General features: G+C 44.4%; 1 protein-coding gene across 1 annotated transcript in view; it reads left to right on the forward strand.

The window, feature by feature from the left end:
* Positions 1-20,770, forward strand: part of MYOM3 (myomesin 3) — a 60,211-nt gene that overhangs the window by 25,960 nt on the left and 13,481 nt on the right. The window contains exons 10-29 of the mRNA XM_084814414.1: positions 689-830; positions 924-1,123; positions 2,004-2,060; positions 2,663-2,790; positions 4,683-4,866; positions 6,970-7,144; positions 7,853-7,974; positions 8,106-8,293; positions 8,882-9,008; positions 9,334-9,512; positions 10,731-10,845; positions 11,192-11,348; positions 12,792-12,901; positions 13,166-13,210; positions 13,653-13,789; positions 14,241-14,385; positions 15,453-15,512; positions 16,980-17,047; positions 18,536-18,646; positions 20,652-20,739. Coding sequence (XP_084670540.1) covers positions 689-830; positions 924-1,123; positions 2,004-2,060; positions 2,663-2,790; positions 4,683-4,866; positions 6,970-7,144; positions 7,853-7,974; positions 8,106-8,293; positions 8,882-9,008; positions 9,334-9,512; positions 10,731-10,845; positions 11,192-11,348; positions 12,792-12,901; positions 13,166-13,210; positions 13,653-13,789; positions 14,241-14,385; positions 15,453-15,512; positions 16,980-17,047; positions 18,536-18,646; positions 20,652-20,739 — 2,538 coding nt within the window. The remainder of the gene's footprint in view (positions 1-688; positions 831-923; positions 1,124-2,003; positions 2,061-2,662; positions 2,791-4,682; positions 4,867-6,969; positions 7,145-7,852; positions 7,975-8,105; positions 8,294-8,881; positions 9,009-9,333; positions 9,513-10,730; positions 10,846-11,191; positions 11,349-12,791; positions 12,902-13,165; positions 13,211-13,652; positions 13,790-14,240; positions 14,386-15,452; positions 15,513-16,979; positions 17,048-18,535; positions 18,647-20,651; positions 20,740-20,770) is intronic.

Consider the following 20,770-nt stretch of genomic DNA (forward strand, 5'->3'; position numbering starts at 1 on the left):
ATTCTTATGGTTCTTTATCTTTAAACTAGAATTGGACAGGACCACCCAGTCCTCTGGCAACCCTTCAAATAGAGGACTGTCCTCTGTAAAAGAGGACATGTGGGCATCCTATGGCTAGCTTCAAGCCCATGGATTTCAACAGGTCTACTCTAAGGGCTTCTCCACAGTGAGGCTTTTCCCCCCGCGATTCTACCAGGTCTTCTGCTTCCAGATGCTTTGCGGGATTAAGCTCAGCCCCTTACATGAGCTTCCCTTCCCCTGCCACTTTCCCCCCCATTTATCTGTGAGATCTATATGTTTCATTATATAGCCACTAGATGGCGCTGATGTTATATAGCACCACATCCTCTTTTCATGTGCAAATTCAGACTGAATGAAATTGGATCTTTTTGTTAGCTCATTATTTCCATTTCAAATTAAGCTGCAGAAATGCTCAGAAAACACTAGGGAGGCACTGGAGGTTGATGAAGTCATGTAAAGGACCTGCAGACTTCTGTGAGGAACCAATCTCAATCACAGAATAAATACCCCATGTGGAGAAACCCCTAGTATGACTAAATCTGGATCCCCTTCTCTAAAACTTGATAGTGCCTTCAGGGGCTAGAAGACAAAACTGGAAGCCAATGCAACTTGCAGGCCACCCTGATCTGGACAAAACCATCTAAAAATGGCTTCATATTATTTTTAGATGCTGCAGCTGAAACAGCTGGAGCGCCTGGATCACCCCTCAATGTGCAATGCCATGATGTGAATAAAAACAGCCTCATACTTTCCTGGGTAACCCCCAGCGATCATGGCGGAAGTCCTGTCATCGGCTATTATATTGAAAGGTCTGTAGTCAGAAATAACGGCGGCATGATCTCTTCCTTTTTCCGGATCACAATTTGCACCAAAACTCTATGGTAGTTTTTCTTTCCTTCCAGGTGCGAGGTGGGCACTGACGAGTGGGTGTCATGCAACGACAAGCTTGTGAAAGCCTGCAGGTCCCCCGTTGTGGGACTCACTGAAGGAAAGACATACCAGTTCCGAGTAAAGGCTGTCAACTGTGCGGGCGTCAGTAACCCATCAAAGGCCAGCGATCCAGTGACAATGATAGATCTCAACGAGACCAAAAGATTGCTAAGTACTTAATTTTAACGGGTTCATGACAATTAACATTTTGTAAAAAGCCAAGGCAGCCTCTGAGACAATGAAATCCAGCAATAAATCCAAATAACACAACTGCAATATTCAAACATGGAATAACTTACCTTACATCAGCATATCATAAGAGCAATAGGGCTTTGAGAAGTTGCACATATCCTATCAAAACTCTTGGGGGGTTGGGGGTTATTGTTGCTTTTTGCTTCCCTCTAAATTTCCCCTGAGCAGGAAGCTCTAAATGTCATCCCAGGGAGCTTTGGCTATGGGGCGGTATAGAAACATAATATATAAGTCTTGACATTTTGCTGGGGGGTAAAATTGAGTGGAAATATCCACATGCAACCTTCAATTTCCACATGCAGTTGTCAATTTCCACATGCAACCTTCAATTTCCACATGCAACCTCCAGATTACTGTTTTTCGTGCAGCTCATGAAAGATATGCCCTTAGATCATTCATCTGGGAGCACCTTCCAAAATCTCAATAAGCCACCGTATACCAAGTTGGCCCATGGATCCATCTGATTGAGTATTATCTACTCTTGACTGGAAGTAGCTGTCTAGAGTCTCAGGATGGGGTCTTTCCCAGTCTTGCCACCTCAAATCCTCTCAACTGGAGATGCCAGGGGTTGAACCTGGTTCTTCTCAGTGGAGGCAACCATCTCCACCCTGCCCCAAGAATTCTCCATGAAGGATGCCACATCACGATGTAGCGTTGTTCCCATTGTGTGATTCTGTGGCACATGGGAAAACCACCAGTCAAGCCAGGAAGCACCCCAACTATTTCCTGCCATGTCCACCATGAATTATTTTCATATCTTTCCCTCTCTCTCTCTCTCTCTCTCTCTGTTCTTTGATTAGACATCCCTTATGATGATGGGATGAGGACAATTACAGTTTCCAAAGATGAACTGGAACGTAAGTTCAAAGGCACCTGACTCCTTTGTTACCCCTCCAATTAATTCTCTGCCCCAGAGTTTCTTCATATTATCAGTAAATCACCACTCAGGCATTTAGAGGAATGGAGATCGCTGAATCTTATGCTCCAAATGGATGTTCTGAATTGACATTTCTGCTGATCACATGCATTCACATCCCTTGGATTCTCTATATACCAGCCTTCCCCAGGCTGGTGTCCTCCAAGTGTGTTGGACTACAACTCTCATCATCCTCAGCCAGCCGTATTGTTCTGTATTATGAACTTAAGCTCCAGCTGCGTGTGTGTGAACTCTCTCCTTGGAAAAACATTGCATTCTGGGGTGGTATGAAAATTCTGTCCATGGTGTCTGATCTGTCGTAGCTCATTCACATATGTAAGTCATCACCTAATCCTGCAGTTATCAGATGACAAGCATGCATGTGTGACCCAGGCCAAAAACGTAGGGCTGCTTTACATGAAATGTTTCGAACTTTGGGGGTAGCTGCTCCATCTTATTACTGTAATTAGCAAATCGTTCTTCCTAGCCAATCCATTTAGTCTTGTATTGCTAAAACGTTGGGTTATTGTTTGTTCCCTGCAGCCAAGGTCAAGATCCCTTTGCCACCCACCAATGTTCATGCCAGTGAGATCAGGGAAGATTATGTGGTCCTCTCTTGGGATGAGCCAGACCCCAGAGGCAAAGAGCCACTGAGTTACTATGTAGAAAAGGTAAGGAAATGACAGAGGGACCTATCAATTAGAGTCTAGAGATGGGCACATTCTCCCAAACATGCCTCGGGTTCTTCTGAAAAAAATGGGAAGAATTCAGGTAATTTTTCTGAGCCTATCTGGCAGCTAGAAGAAACTGCACTCCCATCTCCACTGCCCTCCGCCATCCTCAAAACCCAGTCCTCACCGCCCCAAACACACTGCCACTTCCCTTTCCTTCCCTTTATTCAGCTGTGGTTCATGGCAAGTGAAGTGGTTGTCAGCACATTGTAACCCAGTGCTTCAGAGTTTCAAGACAGGAGGTGGGGAAGAGGGGGAAAACCCCCTCCTCTTATCTCATTTGATGTGCCTCTGAAGTTCATTTTCAAGCCTAGCTTGGCAGAACGTCACCATCAGAACGTTCGTCCCAAAGACACTTCCTGGAATCTGTTGTGAATTGTCTCTGAAGCAGTGTGCAATGGCTCCAGGTCCACAGCATGAGTTTAGGGATGCACCTTGGCATACTCACTGGTCTGCTTGTGCCACTGCTGCAAACGGAGACAGAACAGGGGGGGGAAACTTGCAGTGAACTCAGGCCTGCACAATTTGTGACCCCACTCCCGGGCTGAAGGTTGAATACATTCAACCTCTGTTTGAAGGGCTGCCAGAGGACCATCCTCAGTCTGAAGGTGTCCTCTATTTGAAGGGCTCTCCTGTCCAATTCTGGTGTAAAGATAAAGAACCATCAGAACTGTTGCCCATGACCAGTCAGCACGTGGTGGATAGCAGACTGAACAGCCAGGCATACAGGTCACATAATTTTTCATGCTATGGTCAGATGGACTGTATTTCTATTTAAATTATAATACTTATTTCTAAATGTGCATCTATATATATAAATTAGCATATACTATTTTTTGGGTGCAAATTGCTGTCCTGTTTTGTCCTCTCTTTTGGTGATGCATTTCCTCTTTTTTGCTGATACATAAGTGGGCACCCTGTGTTGTGGCCTCCTAGGTGTTTGATACAGACACATGGTTTTTGAAGACCCAGGTGGACAGCAAAAGAAAAGAGAGGTTTACAGGAGCCTTTGTGGGCTGCCATACATGGCTGGTGGGTTGCATTCTGTTTCACGGATCACAAGTTATGCAGGCTTGAATAAATGGGGGTATGACCTGAGCCCTAATGGGGCCTTTTTAGGGCCTTTTTAGGGTTTTTTTCATGGGGCTGCTAGCCTGGAAACCTAAGGGCTGGTACATCCCTTATCCTGGCAGTGTAGTTGTCATTGGTAGATGTATCTGGAGGTTGCAGTTTTATTTATTTGTTTGTTTGTTTGTTTAAAACATTTGTATCCTGCCCTATATCATTAAGATCTCAGGGTGGCCTACAGATAAAATAAATTTAAACAGTATAAAACAATGAATAATTTAAACAGCTAAAAGCATATTAAACCATTAAACAAGCTAATGCCAATTAGAAAAATCTAAAACAATAAAACAGTTAAAACAGTGTGCAACTTTAGGGAACTTAGTTAACCCTCAAAGTCTCTGGTGAAAAGCCATGTTTTAACTTGGCACTGAAATGAAACCAACATCTGTGCCAATTGGGGCTCCAAGGGGAGGGCATTCCACAACAGGGGTGCCACAGCAGAGAAGGCCCTCTCCCACATCCCACCTAACAAATTTATTGTGCAAATGACCGAGGGTTCCAGTCCCAATTTCTCTCAGTCTGAGCCAGATCCCAACAGGCTCTTCACCACTCAGAACAATTTTGCTGGGTGACATTTCGAGGATGAGATAACAGAGGTATAATAAGATTTATTTATTTTTTTGCAATCCTTACTGCCACATAATAGGCACAATAGTTTTATGACAATTAGCCATTTTTAAATCACCCATTTTCTATCTTCTCAGTCAATAGCAGGCACTGACAGCTGGCAGATGGCTAATCTGGACACTGCAGTGGATTCCACGACATTCGCTCTCCTTGATCTGGTCAAAGGGAAGTCTTACTGCTTCCGAGTGCGGTCTGTGAACAAGTACGGAGTGAGCGAGCCTTCCTTACCCAGTGAGCCCATCTCGCTTGGAGAAAAAATTGGTAATCTTTTTTTGATGGCATACATTTATTTATTTATTACATTTATATCCCACCTTTTTTCCTCCTAAGGAACCCAAGGCGGCGTACATAATCCTCCTCCTCTCCATTTTATCCTCACAACAACAACCCTGTGAGATAGTTTGGGCTGAGAGACTGTGACAGGCCCAAAGTCATCCAGTGAGTTTCCATGGCCAAGAGGGAATTAGAACCCGAATCTCCCAACTCCCAGTCCAACACTCTAGCCACTACAAACCCAAGGTAATGTGGGTTTGTTCTGCGTATTGGCAGACCCTGGGCCCTTGCTTGAGTCATCCCTCAAGCCATAAAAGCATGTCCCAGCCCCTTGCAGCTGGACCGTTTGCAGACAAAGCCCATCTATACCAAATAATAAGGCTGGAATGACCACTAGCTAAAATGCAGTCCAAGGCCTGCAGCAAAGAAAAGAGCCCCAAATTAATTGGGGGCTTTCCCCTTAACTCACTTGCTACTTCTCAGTATGCATTGTGATCTAAGAAGAGATTTGCATCCCAGCAGGTACAGTGGCATTCCATGTGAGAAGAGGCAGGATGCAGTTGCCCGGCTATACCTATTCGCTTCTTAATCCTTGCTCAGAAACGCATGTTTGCACCAGTGCTAAGATACATAATTGCTCTTCAGAGCTCTTCACTCTTATGGCTCCGAGGGTGCCACTCTTACGCTGTGGAGACAAAATGCACAAAATATGTCAGGGCCCAGAGAGCTCTGGACTGCGCTGCATGGCCTGGAGCAGTGTTGGGAGTTTTCAAAACTAGGTGGAAACCTTGCAGAGTATGGGTGTTTTCACTTGCTGGGCTCAGAGCAAGACCGCACCTCCCCAAAGCCATATTTGCTAAGGTAATGTGAGTACAAGGGCAGGGGAATTTGCAGGGGAGAATTAGTAGTGTGCTGAACCCAGGGTTGTCCAGCCTGTTCCAGCCCAAGGGCCAAATTCAATTTCGGAGAAGCTCTCAGGGGCCACATTCCAGTGGTGGGTGGGACCAGAAGCAAAAGGGGTGGGGCCCAAAATATGCCAAATACCAGCATATTTTAGCTTAAATGTCTTCCTGCCAGTCACTAAGCCTTGGGAGAGGCCTCTCACCCTTTTAGAATGGGAAAAATACTGTGCAAAAGCTGGAAAACCACCAAATGATTGGCAGTCCAGGGGAAGAGAGTGGGGCCAATGGAAGGGTGCATGGTCATTTGGGGAACCTCCTGAGGGCCAGACTGGGACCCAGGTGGGCCAGATTTGGCCCGGGGGCTTGAGGTTCAACACCCCTGGCTTAACCCTTCCTCTGCCCGGCAACTCTCCTCCTTGAACCCATTCTCCCAGTCTGTTTCTCCCTGGTTTATTTCTGGGCTCAGAACCCAGCTGTGGAAAAATCTATGCAAACAGAGGGGGAGGAGCTGTGGAGGAGAATCAGTGGGGTACGGAAATGTTTAGAGCCTTTGGCCTGTAATACACATCCCAGGAGGTGATCTTCCCATCCACAATCCAGCCATGGAAGGGAACCATAATAGGATGCAAATTGAACTTGTTCATAAATGGCCCCTTTTGTTTAAAAAAACATAAGCTGCAATCCTGTGCACAATTACCTGGGAGTAAGCCCTATTGAACACGGTGGGATTTACTTCTGAGAAAACATGTATAAGATTGTACTGTGAACCTTTTGTTAATTAGGAGAACTAAAAGTGTTGTTTTGGGGAGAGGATCCTTTGCCTTAGCTGCGCTTAGAAAGTGAGAGAAATTTATTTGGTATGTTCTGCTATTGTTATAATATCCCTCAAGTCATTTACGCTTGAATGACTGATATGTACTTGAAACAAAAATGTGATTTGGCACCTTAAGTTTCTCTTTGGGAGAAGAAAAATAATTTTATGCAGGGGTTGTCTTGCTACCAAATGTCTGTTACAAATGCTTGTAAATGTGATCCATTTTGATTCTGTTTAAGCGATGTAACTTTATGATATTTTGTTCATTTGTTTGAAATAACCTGGAGCTGATAGCTATAAAATGGAACCTGAACCTGGAAAGAGCACCAAGTTGCCACTGTTCTTAGATGATCTAATTTCCCCTCTTTTCTTTAGCTCCTCTGCCACCGCCATCTCAGGTTCTGGCCTTCAGGGACACTAAGACATCTGTTGTCGTGCAATGGAGCAAGCCAAAAAAGGGTCAGGAACCACTGGGCTATTATATATATTGCCGGGAGGTTGGCACAGACGAATGGCAAACAGTCAACAATAAGCCCGTCACATGTAATGAGTGAGTTAATGGAAGGGATGGCAGAGAAATTTGTCCATTTTGCATTTTAACCCAGACTTAGCTAATTCTGCATGTTCAAACCTATATGTGAACCGAAACTCAGTTACCCCTTTGAAATTCACACTTCTTCAAATTTTGCAGTGGAGTTCTGCAATTTTAAAAAATGCATATAAAAATGCATATATGAGGGAGAAACAGCCTTGAGTGCCATATTGGGTGGGAAAGCAGGATATAAATTAAATAAATAAATAAACTATTGAAAGGGGCACAGAAAAATGTGTATAAGTGAAAATAGCTTTAAAATGCGCTATATTAAAAAAAATTGCTTGCATAAATGTGCATATTAGGCAAAACTGCATACAAAAATACATGCATTAGGAGAAATGCCCACAAAAATGTGTATAAATTTTCAGGTGATTAAAAAAAAACCCTCAAACTTTGGGATGAACCGACCTAAGATTTGAAAAATGAAAAATGGAGAGAAACCAAAATTGAATGATTCATCCATTCCTCATTGATGAAGTGATCCTCTCCTCTTCCTTTGCTCTCTGTGAACCTGTGGGGAAGCAGGCCTGTGCAAAAAACCTGCTATGGGGGATTGGACCCTGACATATCCACCTCTATAATTTTGACTCAGGATCAAAGGAGGCAGGAAATTAAGTTTGTTTGTAGTACTTTGGACTGTTTTTCATTTTGTTCGTTTGTTAGGTTCACTGTTCCGGGACTCAAAACTGGCAAAGAGTATGTCTTCTGCGTGAAATGTGTCAACGAAGCAGGTGTGGGTGACAGCTCACCCGAATCCGATCCCATCCTTGTGAGGCAGGCTATCTGTAAGGATCTTATTGTGTTATGCTCCCTCTCCCACCGCCCCGCCCTTTCCCAAACAACAACTAGGGAGAGAAGCCCTTTATGCTGATTAGATTCCCAGCCTCCATTATACTTTAATTTCTTTCCTACATAGCCTGTCCATCAGCTCCACGTGCCTTTGCTTTGCTGAACTGCGGGAAGGACAACATGACCATAGGTTGGAAGCCTCCCAAACTCAAAGGAGGCACAACGATTCTGGGCTATTTCCTGGATCAGCATGATGTGTCGAAGCTTGACTGGCACGAGTTCAACATTAAGCCAATCCCTCAACGTGTTTGCACGGTATGGATGCTTCTGTCTTATTTTCGCTCTGAGGAAGGATCCAAGGGATATCACAAGACAGGGAAAGCAGCCATTTCCCCCTTTGCGGCCCTGATTTTTGGCAACCTTCAGGCATAAAACAAAAAAGACAGCCTCCCTACCGTTACTGTGGCACTAACCATGACCCAGCCTCTGTAGCACTGTAGCTAGCTAAACAAAGTGAAGCCAGAGTGCTGAGCCTCATGGGGAGATGTGATTTTTCCTAATTCCTAACTGTGCTGCTTACCTCAAGTCTTCGACAATTTGGCAGAGTAGTGAAATTAACTAAACCAATGGTCTAGTAAATTTCATTCCTAAAAGATAGTTTTAAAAAACAGTTCCAAAATAGCATCCAGAAAATGTGTTACTTGCCATTTCCAGTACCCAATAGATACTTGTGAGAGTTGCATCAAAAGCATGCACATTCCAGAGCTGCCTTTGTTTCTGGGGGGCTAGTTTCAGCTCTTCGTAAGGTACAACTTACAAAGCAATACCACTCTTCCAGGATGTGGTACCACATCTTTTAGGCAAGGCTTTGGGAAATGCTCCGAATATCTTGTGATTCTGTAGGTTACCAACCTGGAAGAAGGGCACTTCTATGAGTTCCGTGGCTGTGCAATGAACGTGGTTGGTGTTGGGAAGGTATCAGAACCCAGTGACCTTTTCAAGTGTGAAGAATGGACGATGCCAGAGCCAGGTAAAGGCCAGTGGGCAGCTCAGGGTTTTCAACTAGGTAAAACCTAGGCTGATGGCCAGGGAAACCATTTGAAAGGGGTGACACTTTTTTTCTGCACCATCCATTGGAAATACTCTTTCCTTCCCAGCATTTGAAACAGCAAGGGGACAAAAGAAGGGGGGATTTCCCAATGTTATAGGGAAGCTAGGAAGGGCTGGGGTACACAAAGAGATCCATGGAGGACCTTAAAATTCCTTAAAATAAGGGGCAACTGGGTGCATTGTCTCTCTTTTTTCTGCCCTTCTTCTTTGTACATATTTTGAAATCCCATCTACGCTTGAAACAGGCCCTCCCTATGATGTCAGGTGTACCGAAGTGAGAGACACATCTCTGATGGTCCACTGGGAACCACCCTTGTATACTGGAGCAGGCCCTGTCACTGGTTATTACGTGGATGCCTGCGAGGAGGGATCAGACACGTGGGAACAACTGAATAAGCAGCCGATATCCAGCACCCACATGGAGGTCTCTATTGTATTTCCTGTACCGGGGACATTCATATGACAGTTGTTGCTCTAATGTAAAGGCCCACTAAAATTGGATGTGTGTCGGGGGGCCAAGGAGGAGGTCAAACATCTGGCAGGCCACAATGCATGGCTGGTGTGTTATGCTCCATTTGCTGGGTCACAAATCGTATAGGGCTGCACTAAAAGGATGTCTTCACTACAACGGCAGACTGTTTTAGTTGTCATCGCTTCTTCCTAGGGCAGCCACTTACAAATCGCCAAAAGAGATGCATCATCAAAAAAGAGGACACTGATTTGCATAAAAATTGCATGTACTGTGTATAGATGCAAATTTAGAACTAATTATTATAATTTAAATAGAAATACGGTCCATCCCACCATAGTGTGGAAGACTGGCCAGGCGACGTCTATGGCTGCCTGTTCAGTCTGCTGGTCCGGATGCTGTTGATGGTTCTTCATCCTTAATCCGAACTTGGACTGGACACCCCATCAAACAGAGGACACCTTCAAATAGCGGATGGTCCTCTGCCAAAAGAGGACACATGGCCACCCTACTACTCCCAATGGGAATTTTAGCTGCCCTTGAAGGCTAAGATATAGAAAATGTTCTATATATTTTGCATTATTTTATTGTGTGCCATTTGGTTTTAATTTTTGTGAACCGCCCAGAGAGCTTCAGCTATTGCCATTGGGCGGTATAGAAATGACATGAAATGAAATGAAATAAATAAAATAAGAGCAATCTCTCTGATAAATAGCTCTCGGCACATTTAAATCAGGGGTGCGCAACCTTTTTTCTGTTGAGGGCCACAATCCCTTGCGGGTAATCTGTTGGAGGCTGCGTGTCAGCAATGGGTGGGGCCAGAGTCAAAAGTGGGTGGGTCACCCCTTTTCTCTGCCACCCCCTTCTCTCTTCCTTCGCATTCAGCATATACTGCATTTGGATGTGGACGCTCCATATACCAATCGTGGGTGATTGTGTGATGATGTATAAGAGGTGGGCAAAACAGGACAAGCAAACACTTTTTTAGAAGAAAGTTATGTATATAGCATAGTATAGCCAAGTCAATGTACTGATAACACTTCTGGGGTAGTATGCCCCTCTCCATTTGATTTGGCAGTCTACACACAGTTTTAACTTTTCCATCAGCTTTAACTGGGATCTCTCTCAACTATCATGTTACCGACTCCTTGTTGTTTATATTTTCCACAACAGCTGTCTGATCTGGAGACAGGAAAATGCTACATGTTCCGAGTGCGAGCCCAGAACAAGGCAGGGGTTGGCCCCCCATCTCTGCCATCAGATCCTGTGGTAGTAAAAACCAAACCAGGTACAAAGCTTTTGTCTCCCCACCCCATCTTTATTACCGGTTCTCTCTCAACATTTCCATTGCTTCACTTTTTTCTGTTTCTTCCTCTAGTAACTATGCTTAACAGAGGCCTACATCTCCTTGGAGAGAGGGTAGGCCATCCTTCCCAGACATGGTGCCCTCCAGATGTTGGACTACTACACCCATCAGCCTGCAGCAGGATTATGGGAGTTGTAGTGCAACGAATCTGGATGGTGCCTGACTGGGAAAGGCTGGAGAACAAGGAGCTGTAGGCAAGGAGAAAAGATGATCAAGTTGTTATTTCATTGACCATATAGAAAAATAACCTATTTTTTCTCTTTTGTAGGCACTAAAGAGATTGAAGTTGGGGTGGATGAAGAAGGATTCATCTATATGGCCTTTGAGACTCCTGAAGTGGTTGACACCTCAGAGTTTATCTGGTCCAAGGATTATGAAGGGCCTCCAAATCCTGATAGGGTTGAAATTGTGAGCAAAGATGACAAGTAAGCTCGCAGTGTGATCTTGAAGTCAAGCTAAGGTTGCCAGCTTCTTCACTGGCTCTGCTCCCATGCCATTAACAATAGCCTTGCTTACAGAAATTTAGCAGGTGAAGCTTTTTTTCCATCACATTTTTTATCTCTATACCAGGAAAACATCTATACTAGGCTGTTAAGAATATAGAAGCCGGGCCAGTTTTTAAAAAATGATGTCCATTCTAAGTAAAGCGTATTGCCTCAACATAGGGGCTGCATCAGACAATACCTGAACCTGGGGCTGTCCCAGGTGTGCTCTGGTGAGCAAGAGCATGTCTTCCTTCCTTGCACACCCAATTAGGGTGGCCACTTACGAATCACCAAAAAAAGAGGACAAAAGAAAACATCAATTGGAATAAAATGTGCATATGCTAATTTATATGTATAGGTGCTCATTTAGAAATAATTATTATAATTTAAATAGAAATACATCCCACTGATTGAACGAAGCACTGAGGCAGCAGGCTGGTCAAGTCTAAAGCGGTGTGGTGCGCCATTTTAATGGAAAGTTGTTCACGTTTTTCTGCTTAACTTTGAGTAGCAGTATCTGAACCAAGCAGATGCTGCCTTTGGGGCACATGGCCAAGAGCACAGGAGCAGAGAAAAGACCACCCCTTCACTGCTCCTGTGCCTTCATTGGCTGTGCCCCCCAAAGTCATGCAAGGGATGAGAATACTTGAAACTCTACCCCTGGCCACTATATCTTGTTCAGCCACTTCTCTGGCTTCTAAAATTTCAGAAGCCATTGCCCACACATTTTCAAACAAATGTTTTACAGCCATAAGGGCTAGAAACTTGCTTTAGGGCAACACTGTGGCAGCTAGACAGCAGCTAGATGGCCATAGGATCAGCCAGTTTTCAGGAACTGACCTTGGAGCCCACACTCCGAGGTCGGTTTCCAGAAAACCACCTCCCTGCCCTTGCCCCCGCTACCTTGTAGGCGGTGCAGATCATCCCAGGCTCTGCACCCGAAAGAGCAGTGCAGAGTGGGAGAAAAGGGGATGTTCCCGGGGGCGGGGAGGGGCAGGGACTCCGGAAGGTCCAGTTCGGCGCTTCCTACGTGTCAGCCAGCCACCCCCCGCACTCCAAAGCGCTGCAGCTAAACAGCTGTAATCGGCTGTCCCACCGCAAATACAGGGCGGCCAGAGTGTAAAGGTCTCTGTACTCCCCCCGCCCTGCATTGGGTAGGTGGTCGCCTCTGAGTTTGGAGGAAGCTGCCTATCCCCATAGGATTGCACCCTCCACAAATGAAAACTAATGTTCCCAGGAAGCTGAATTCTGCTCCTGCTAGCACATTTCTTGCTTTTTCTGTGTTCCTGTGGAATTGCAGAACGCACACAGCCCTGAGAATTACTTTAAGTCAGTTGTGTAGGTATGGCTTAATTTGTATGTTTGAATGTTCTTTCCTTTAAGGTCTAAGCTCATCCTGAAATATGCCACTGAAAGGGATCTGGGAACATATTCAGTAGAAGTAACTGACACAGATGAAGACATCTCTGCCAGTCATGTTTTAACTCAGGAAGGTAAATAATCCATATATATTTATATATATGAAGCCTCCATTTTCACCCTAATAATAATGGGCTTGCATTCTGGATCTCCTTGCATCCCCCGTCCCTGGTCAAGTGTACTCCCCCACTCCCATCCAATGCTTGGGCCATGAATATATGCTGCTGTAGAAGGTGGAATAGCTGCACAATGTCCTGCAATTATTCATGCTAGGAGTCCTCCATCTGGAAGCTCCTTTAGTCTAAGTTTTTTTTCTTGTTCCTTGCATTTTTTTTCAGAACTAGACAAGCTACGAAAGATCAGCCATGAAATCCGCAACCCCTGTAAGTTGCTGTGAATAATTTTCAAAATATGTCATTTTGTTGCTACAAACAGTGTCCAAGGTGGTGTATAAATACAAATGTAAAAACAGGTACAACGTTTTAAAATAGATGAGAAATCTTAGAAGTTTGTACTGTTTTTACTATATTTTTAATTAGAATATTTTAAATACATTTTATTGTAGTTTTTAGATTTTGTAAGCAGCCCTAGGAATTATATTGAGGGGTGGGGTATAAATCCCTTGAATAAAACAAACACAATAATTCTATATTCAAAATGCTATTGTCTAATGGAAAGCGAAGAGAGGACCATCTTTTGTACGCTGAGTTCACCCTGAGTATTTGCTACAGTACTGAGCTCAGCTTTCAGTATTGGATTCCGAAAACCCAGCTTTCCCCAACTGAGATAACCTGTCTTCTCGTCTCCTTCTTCTCTTCCCTTCAGTGATTGAGCTGATATCTGGATGGAACATCGAGGTTCTGGAGAAAGGGGAAGTGCGACTGTGGCTGGAGGTTGAAAAGCTCTCTCCGGAGGCAGAACTGCACCTGATCTTCAACGGGAAAGAGCTTTCAAGCACTCCGGTGAGTTTGCCATCATTTGGTTTAGGCAGAGATTAGGACATGGAGCTGCCAAAAGTGAGGTGGCTTCTTCTTTATGGAACCCCACTCCCACCAGCCTCCGTCTCTTTAGGCATTCATGATACTGACAAAGTCCTTTTCTTATTTTGGAAGGCACTGAGGTGATGAATTGACACTGATGATGGAGATTCTTATTTCTTATTTATTTTTATTATTTCTTTATATAATTTATATCCTGCCATTCCACCCCCCAAAAAGGGTTCTCAAGGCAGCTAACGATAAAAACATTCAGATTAAAAACAAGATCATTAAATCGTAACATAAAAACATAAACGTTGCTTATTCCTATGGCTGTGTTCTGCTGTGATTCAGTGAGGTGTTATTGTATCGTTTTATTCCTCGCGGAATGTCTTCTTCTTGGCTAACAAGTCATTTTGCTCAACTTTTACATTAGACCCATAAGATCAATTTTGACCGAGCAAACGGCCTTGTGGAATTGATCATCCAGGACTTCTGTGAGGATGACAAGGGGACATACACTGCCCAGCTAAAAGATGGCAAAGCTGAAAACCAGTTTACCTTGGCTCTGGTTGGGGATGGTATGTACAGGAAAAAAAATGCTGGGCAGAAGCCTGTTTCCAGGACCGGCACTACCATGGGCAGAGTGAAGCAGCGTCCTCAGACAGTTAGTTTTGGGTGCAACAGGAGGCTAGCAGATTGTTGGCTATTTAGTTTATTACTATATTTTCACTGCCAGGGAGCAGGGAGAGGTATGTGTGGGGTTTTCTGCCTCAGGTGCCAAAATAACTGGACCATTACCTTGATTTTTGGATGTGTACGTCACAAAAGGGTGAGAGAGAAATTAGTCTGGCTTGCATTTTAATGCAAATTTATCTAATTTTGTGCTTCCGAACTAATACATGAGCAAAAATGTGCATTTCTCCAAATTTTACAGTGGAACTCTCCAGTCAAAAAATGCATACAAAAATTTTTATATTCAGGAAACGTACCCACAAAAATTCATGTATTCGTGCAAATAACATTTTGCTAGGAAAACTGCTTGCAATGATCTGAATATCAGACAAAATAATGTACAAAAATGCTTGTATTAGGAGAAATGCACACACAAATGCATACAAATATTCATGCAAAGTTTTTTTTTTAAAAAAAAGGTCAGGATTCGGGAATAACCGAATTTGAGATTAGAAAAATGCGTGAGAGAAACTGAAATTGATGGATTCATCCACCCTGTGTGTGACATTTGCTGCTCCATCTCAAACAGAAAAATGTCTTGGGAGTGCATGGGAATTTTTCATATGGGGGACCATTCAAAACATGTAATCTCCCATTAGCAACCCAGGGTGGAATAGACCAGCAAGGGGGGCTGCCATGCAATCCTCTGGATCATGTGGCTTGACTCTGAGTTTTGAACCAAGCATAAGATCATATGAAGGCAAGTACACCTGGCTCTTTTTGTTATGCAGTTAACCTTCCATCGTTGCTTCATATTCATAACTTTTGGGTACAGCACCCCTCTGGAAAGACAGTAGACCAGTATATTTGGGGAAGCCATTTGTCCAATTATAATAATGTCTAGCACCACCCTCTTTGAATTAAAATATATTTCCTTGCCATGATACTCTGATCCAACATGTTTCTCTTCCAGATTTTGATAAGCTTAAAGCAGAGGCTGATGCCAAAAAGAAAGAATGGAAGAGAAAGCACGGTAAGAGAGCCTCACGGTCAGTGGCCCTGTACGAAGAACCACTTCCATGGCCAAGGGCTATAAAGTGTGTTGTGTACCTGGGGCTGGGCAGGTGGGAGCGACGCCGTGACGAATGGTAATTATTGAAATGGGGCAAAGTGTGTGACAAGGTGGAAGAGATTCAAAAAACCAACAACAGTTCTTAACAGTGTGACATGCTTTAAAGATGGTCCTAAAAGCTGAGACAGGAACATTTCGAAGGATGTCACACGCTTCTGCAGTGGTATTTGTCAGGACAGTCTGTCTTGCCCAGGGAGGGGGGGAGGGGGAGCTCAACAGGGAGCCTGCAGTGGTTTCAGCAGTGGTCCTCTGCTGTAGGGCCTTGGCCAGGATTCGCCCCTCCTAAGAATTTTCCATAAGTATGACTTTTAATTGGTGACGTTTCCACAGAGGCCTCAAGAATGTAAGAAAAGCTGTGCTTCTCATGCAGGAATAAGAAAAGCGTAACTTACTAAACTTCCTTCTTCTGCATAGCTTTAAAGTCATGGTGGGGAGGAGCTGCGTCATCCCTTGCATACAGGTGTCCTTTCTACAGCTCCTATATCCCATCTCCACACCTGCCTAGGGATGTACGGGCTGTCTAAAATCTGCTCCATCTGTGTTTCACAGATTGTCAGGCACCTTTTGTTCCTTCGTCCGCTCAGAGACAGATGCCATTTTTTTCCCGTCATGTGGAAAAATACGCAAATAATTACATAAGAGGGTTCATAAGAATTTACATAATTTAATTCAGTGCGTAACATTTAGCGTATTGTCCCCCATTCTATTCCACTTTTCCTCAGCAGAAACGTGTGTATTTTCCTATGAATAAATATGCATAAATTTCGGGGAAGTAAAACAAAACATCCGAAAGTCCGCGGACTCTGTGCAACCTGAGGGAGCCGCTCTGCAGCGGATTCCGCAGGTCAGGTTCTTAGAAATCGAAGCTCATTTTAGTCCGTCTCGAATTCCTCCAGCATCCCTATACCCACCTGGTTCTTTTTGGTTTCACTTTGCCCTGCATGCTGTGCTGTCGTCAGCCAAAGAACACTGACTAGACTTGAGGTGTGCAAAAAATGTCTGGAGCCATATCGCATGACCATTTTCAGTGAGGTGACGATGGGGACTGGTCTTGAAACATTTTCAGGCTAGGGAGAGCCATTAACCTCAGAGGTGCTGGGAGCCTTTGCATAACATTCTGTCTTTTTCCACACTTGTCCTCTGTCCTGCTCACTCGATCCCTGTTCCTGCTGACCCAGTGGCTCCTGGTTCTAGCCTGCAGGGAGGTGAAGAAAAAGGGGGGAGAGAGAGAGACCAACAGGTCCTTGGACCACTCATTGTGCCCTGCTGAGCTAATTCAAAGAGGGCTTGGGCATGATTTACCACTAGGTGGAGCTCTAAGAAGCTGCTAAACACGACACAGATCAAGATGTGATTTCCACTTTACAGGTCCTCATTTTATTGAACAACTGCAGTGGAAGGTTACTGAAGAATGTGAAGTCCTGCTGACCTGCAAGGTAAACAGTATCATCCCACACACTGGCATCTTGGCAGGGGCTGGGCTGGGAGTGGGAGGAAGAAAATGAGGACAAAAAACTATCCACATCTAATAAGCAGGTAATGTTTCCGTCCTCGTGGTCTCAGTTAACTGCGGCGACTTATGAATCGCCCTAAAGGAGGAAAGTCATCACCAAAAAGGGGCAGAAGGGGGCGATTCGCATAACGTTTGCATGTGCTAACTGAGATGTAAGGATTATTTATTTTCTTTTTTACTTATTAAATTTATTAATCGCCCATCTGGCCAGTCACCCAGCCACTCTGGGTGATGTACAACAATAAAAACAGTTTATGCAATAAAATTCAACATTAAAAACATAACATTTCTAAAATTACCCTAGCCCACCCCAAATGCCTGCCTGAACAGCCATGTTTTTAATGCATGGCGGAAGCTCATTAAAGAAGGGGCATGGCGGAGTTCCCTAGGGAAGGAGTTCCACAGAGTGGGGGCCACCACAGAGAAGGCCCTCTCCCTCGTCCTCACCAGCCTAGCTGTCCTGGCTGATGGGACAGAGAGAAGGCCATCCGAGGCTGATCTTGTTGAGCGGCCTATCTGGTGTTGCTGGAATCCAGTGTTCTCTGGATTAGGATTTTAAAAGAATTCTAAAAGAATTTAAAAGAACTATAGCACACTTCATCATAGCGTGGGCAACTGTGACTAGGTGACCCCCTGTGTGTCTGCCTGTTCAGTCTGCTGTCCAGGTGCTAACTGGTATTGGGCCATACGTCTGATGGTTCTCTTATCTTTAAACTGTAAATGGACAGGACAGTCCTTCAAACACAGGACTGTCCTCTGTAAAAGAGGACACATGGTTAACCTAGTTAACCAGACAAATCTGTTCCCACAATCTCTTCTCTGTTCCCATTTGACCAGACTCTGAGAGACAAACTAGATGCAATGAATGCAATGAACAGGTCTAGTCTTTACATTTTAAATACCAGGTGTAAGTCCTCCTCCATCACCAATCTGGATAGGGACTGTAGCACATAGGGAGGGAGGTTAACTCTTTCCTCCCAAGCCACAGTCAGAACGAAGATCCCCCTGCCCACCCACCCCCACTCCAAATCTCCTGGTCATCCCAGGAGGGAAACTTTCCAACTGTCCTTCCCAGGGGAAATGGCACCTGGGGGAGGTGGTTCATTGGGAATGCAGCTTAGGAGGAAAGGGTTAAAAAAAACCCTCCCTGTGTGCTGTGATCCCAATCCTGACTTCTACTGTGCCAGCTATTTAAATTTTTAAAAACTAGGCAAGTTAATCATGAGACTAACATCACATCTAGTCTGGTCCTGAGAGAGTGCCTTGATCGAGATCATCCAGCAATGGAATTCCCCAGCTTTAGGGGTGCTTGTACCAGGGGCAAAGGAGGGTTGCTTTCTGCGTTGCTTCCCCTTACCTGCCTTCCCCATTCCAGTAAAAGCCCATCTTCCTCACCATTTCCTTTCAACAGGCAGCCAACATGAAAAAGGAGAGCACCTTCGAATGGTTCTTTGATAACAAACCTCGTTCAGATGGTCAGTATGATGCAAAGACAGGTGCTGGAACCCTATGGATTAGGAAGGTAAAAGGTGTACTGAAAATCACTGGGCCTGTAATGTACAGGGCAAGGTTAAAATGGGGAGGAGGGGATCAAATGTCATTACTGATCCCAGAGTTGCTACTTTTTTCTCTCTGTGACTTTTAAAGTTGCACGGCAGACAGAAATGCAAATCCCCAGAGTGTAGCTCTTTCCTATTACTGTTATCTCTGTGTTGGGGGAAAAGCTTCACTGGTGGATTGCTCGCAGTGGCTCACATGATATACACCTGAGGAAGTGAGCTCTTGGCATGAAAGCCTGAGCCACAACAAACCTGCGAGACCTTCAGGTGACACAAGAATCTCTTGTTTTTGCTGCAGTCAGCTAAGGTGACCACCCCTCTGGACTAGAGATGGGGTAGAAATTAGTTCACTTTGCATTTTAATGCAAATTTACCGAATTCCACATTTTTTTGAACCAATTGCCAAATCAAAACTCAGTTATCCTTTGATATTCACACTTCTCCGAATTTTGCAGCGGCATTCTCCAGTAAAAAATGAGTACAAAAGTGTATACATTAGCAAGAAATGGTCACAAAAATGTGTTTATAATTGCATAAATAATTGCATGAAGAATGCATGTATTAGGAGAAATGCACATGAATTTTCATGTGTACTTTAAAAAAAAAAATCTCAGCGTTCAAGGTGAGCCGAACTTAAGACTGGAAAAATGAGAAACCGAGAGAAACCGAAATTGACAGTTTCATCCATCCCTGCTCTTCATTTGGCAGTCTTAAGGTGCAATCCTATGCATGTTTTGACAGAACATGCATAGTCCTACAACTCCCAGCATGCCCCAGCCAGCTGGCTGTTGTAGGACTTTTTTTTCTGCCGAAACATGTATAGGATTGCAACCTTAGACAGTGTGTGCATGGAGGCGGGGGGAGCTGCAAGTAATAGGGAGGGACAGAGAGTAGGCCAGCCAACCCCAGATGTGTTACCCTCCAGGTATGTTAGACTACAGGCATTCCCCCCCCCCAACAATTAAAAAACCTGCCACACGTGTTTATCACAGGCAAAAATGGTAGTAGTTTGGATATCATGAGCAACAATCCCATATTCAATCCCCCTCCAGATTTTGGGGATGGGGAATAATATCATCTCTCACCAGCCATCTGTTCTTAAGGCAGGATGCAAGCTCCTATAAATCCATTCCTACAGCGGACTGACCAGATTCAAAGAGGCCAGGACTGCCGAACTCTTCCATGGCTATGTAGACAAACTACATAGGAAGCTGCCTTATATGGACGCAGACCATTGGTCCATCCAGCTCAGTATTGTCTACCCCAGTCTTCCTCAACAGGGTGCCCTCCAGATGGGATGGACTGCAAACCCCATCATTCCCAGCCATCATCTGGGGGGCACCAGTTTGGGGAAGCCTTGTCTACCCTGACAGAGTTGACAGGGCCTCTTTAGAGCAACAAGGGTCTTTCCCAACCCTACCTGGAGACACCAGGGATCGAACCTGGGACCTTCTGCTTGCACAGCAGGAGCTCTGCCGCTGAGCTATGGCATTTCCTCAAAGGCAATCACTTGCTGCATTACTTCAGGGAATGACTGCACAGGTGACTTTGTCATGGGAACCTGTCCTCTCTGATCACCATACACCTTGCTGACGACAATCACTTCTTTTATTTTTCATTGCATTAAATGTATACAGAGTGGCCCAAAAGTAGGTATACAGTATAGTTTATTTGCATTTTATTACATTGCTTATTACATTTACATTTGTTTAACACTGTTTAATCTCTTAAGTGCTCGAAATGTATTCCATCAACGTTGCAACATTCCTTGAACCTGTCCAGAACACTGTGACACGCAGTACGACACAAATTCCAGTCCACATCAATGTCCATAAATCCATCAACATTCTAAACAACTGTATACCTACTTTTGGGCCACCTGGTATAATGGCTGCCCATCTACAGATATTATCTGCACAGCACCTTACAGACTTCCATTTGCTGATATACATGTATGTATTTTGCTAGATTACCAAAGCAGATAAAGGAATATACAGAGCTGTAGTTTCTGATGATCGGGGCCAAGATACGACTCAACTTGATCTTACTAAGGAAGGTACGATCCTTCTCACTCATTGGGCAACTCG

The sequence above is a fragment of the Heloderma suspectum genome, chromosome 10 (assembly GCF_057233095.1).
Source record: "Heloderma suspectum isolate Gila_16-S chromosome 10, 16-S_ref, whole genome shotgun sequence".
Taxonomy (NCBI): domain Eukaryota; kingdom Metazoa; phylum Chordata; class Lepidosauria; order Squamata; family Helodermatidae; genus Heloderma; species Heloderma suspectum.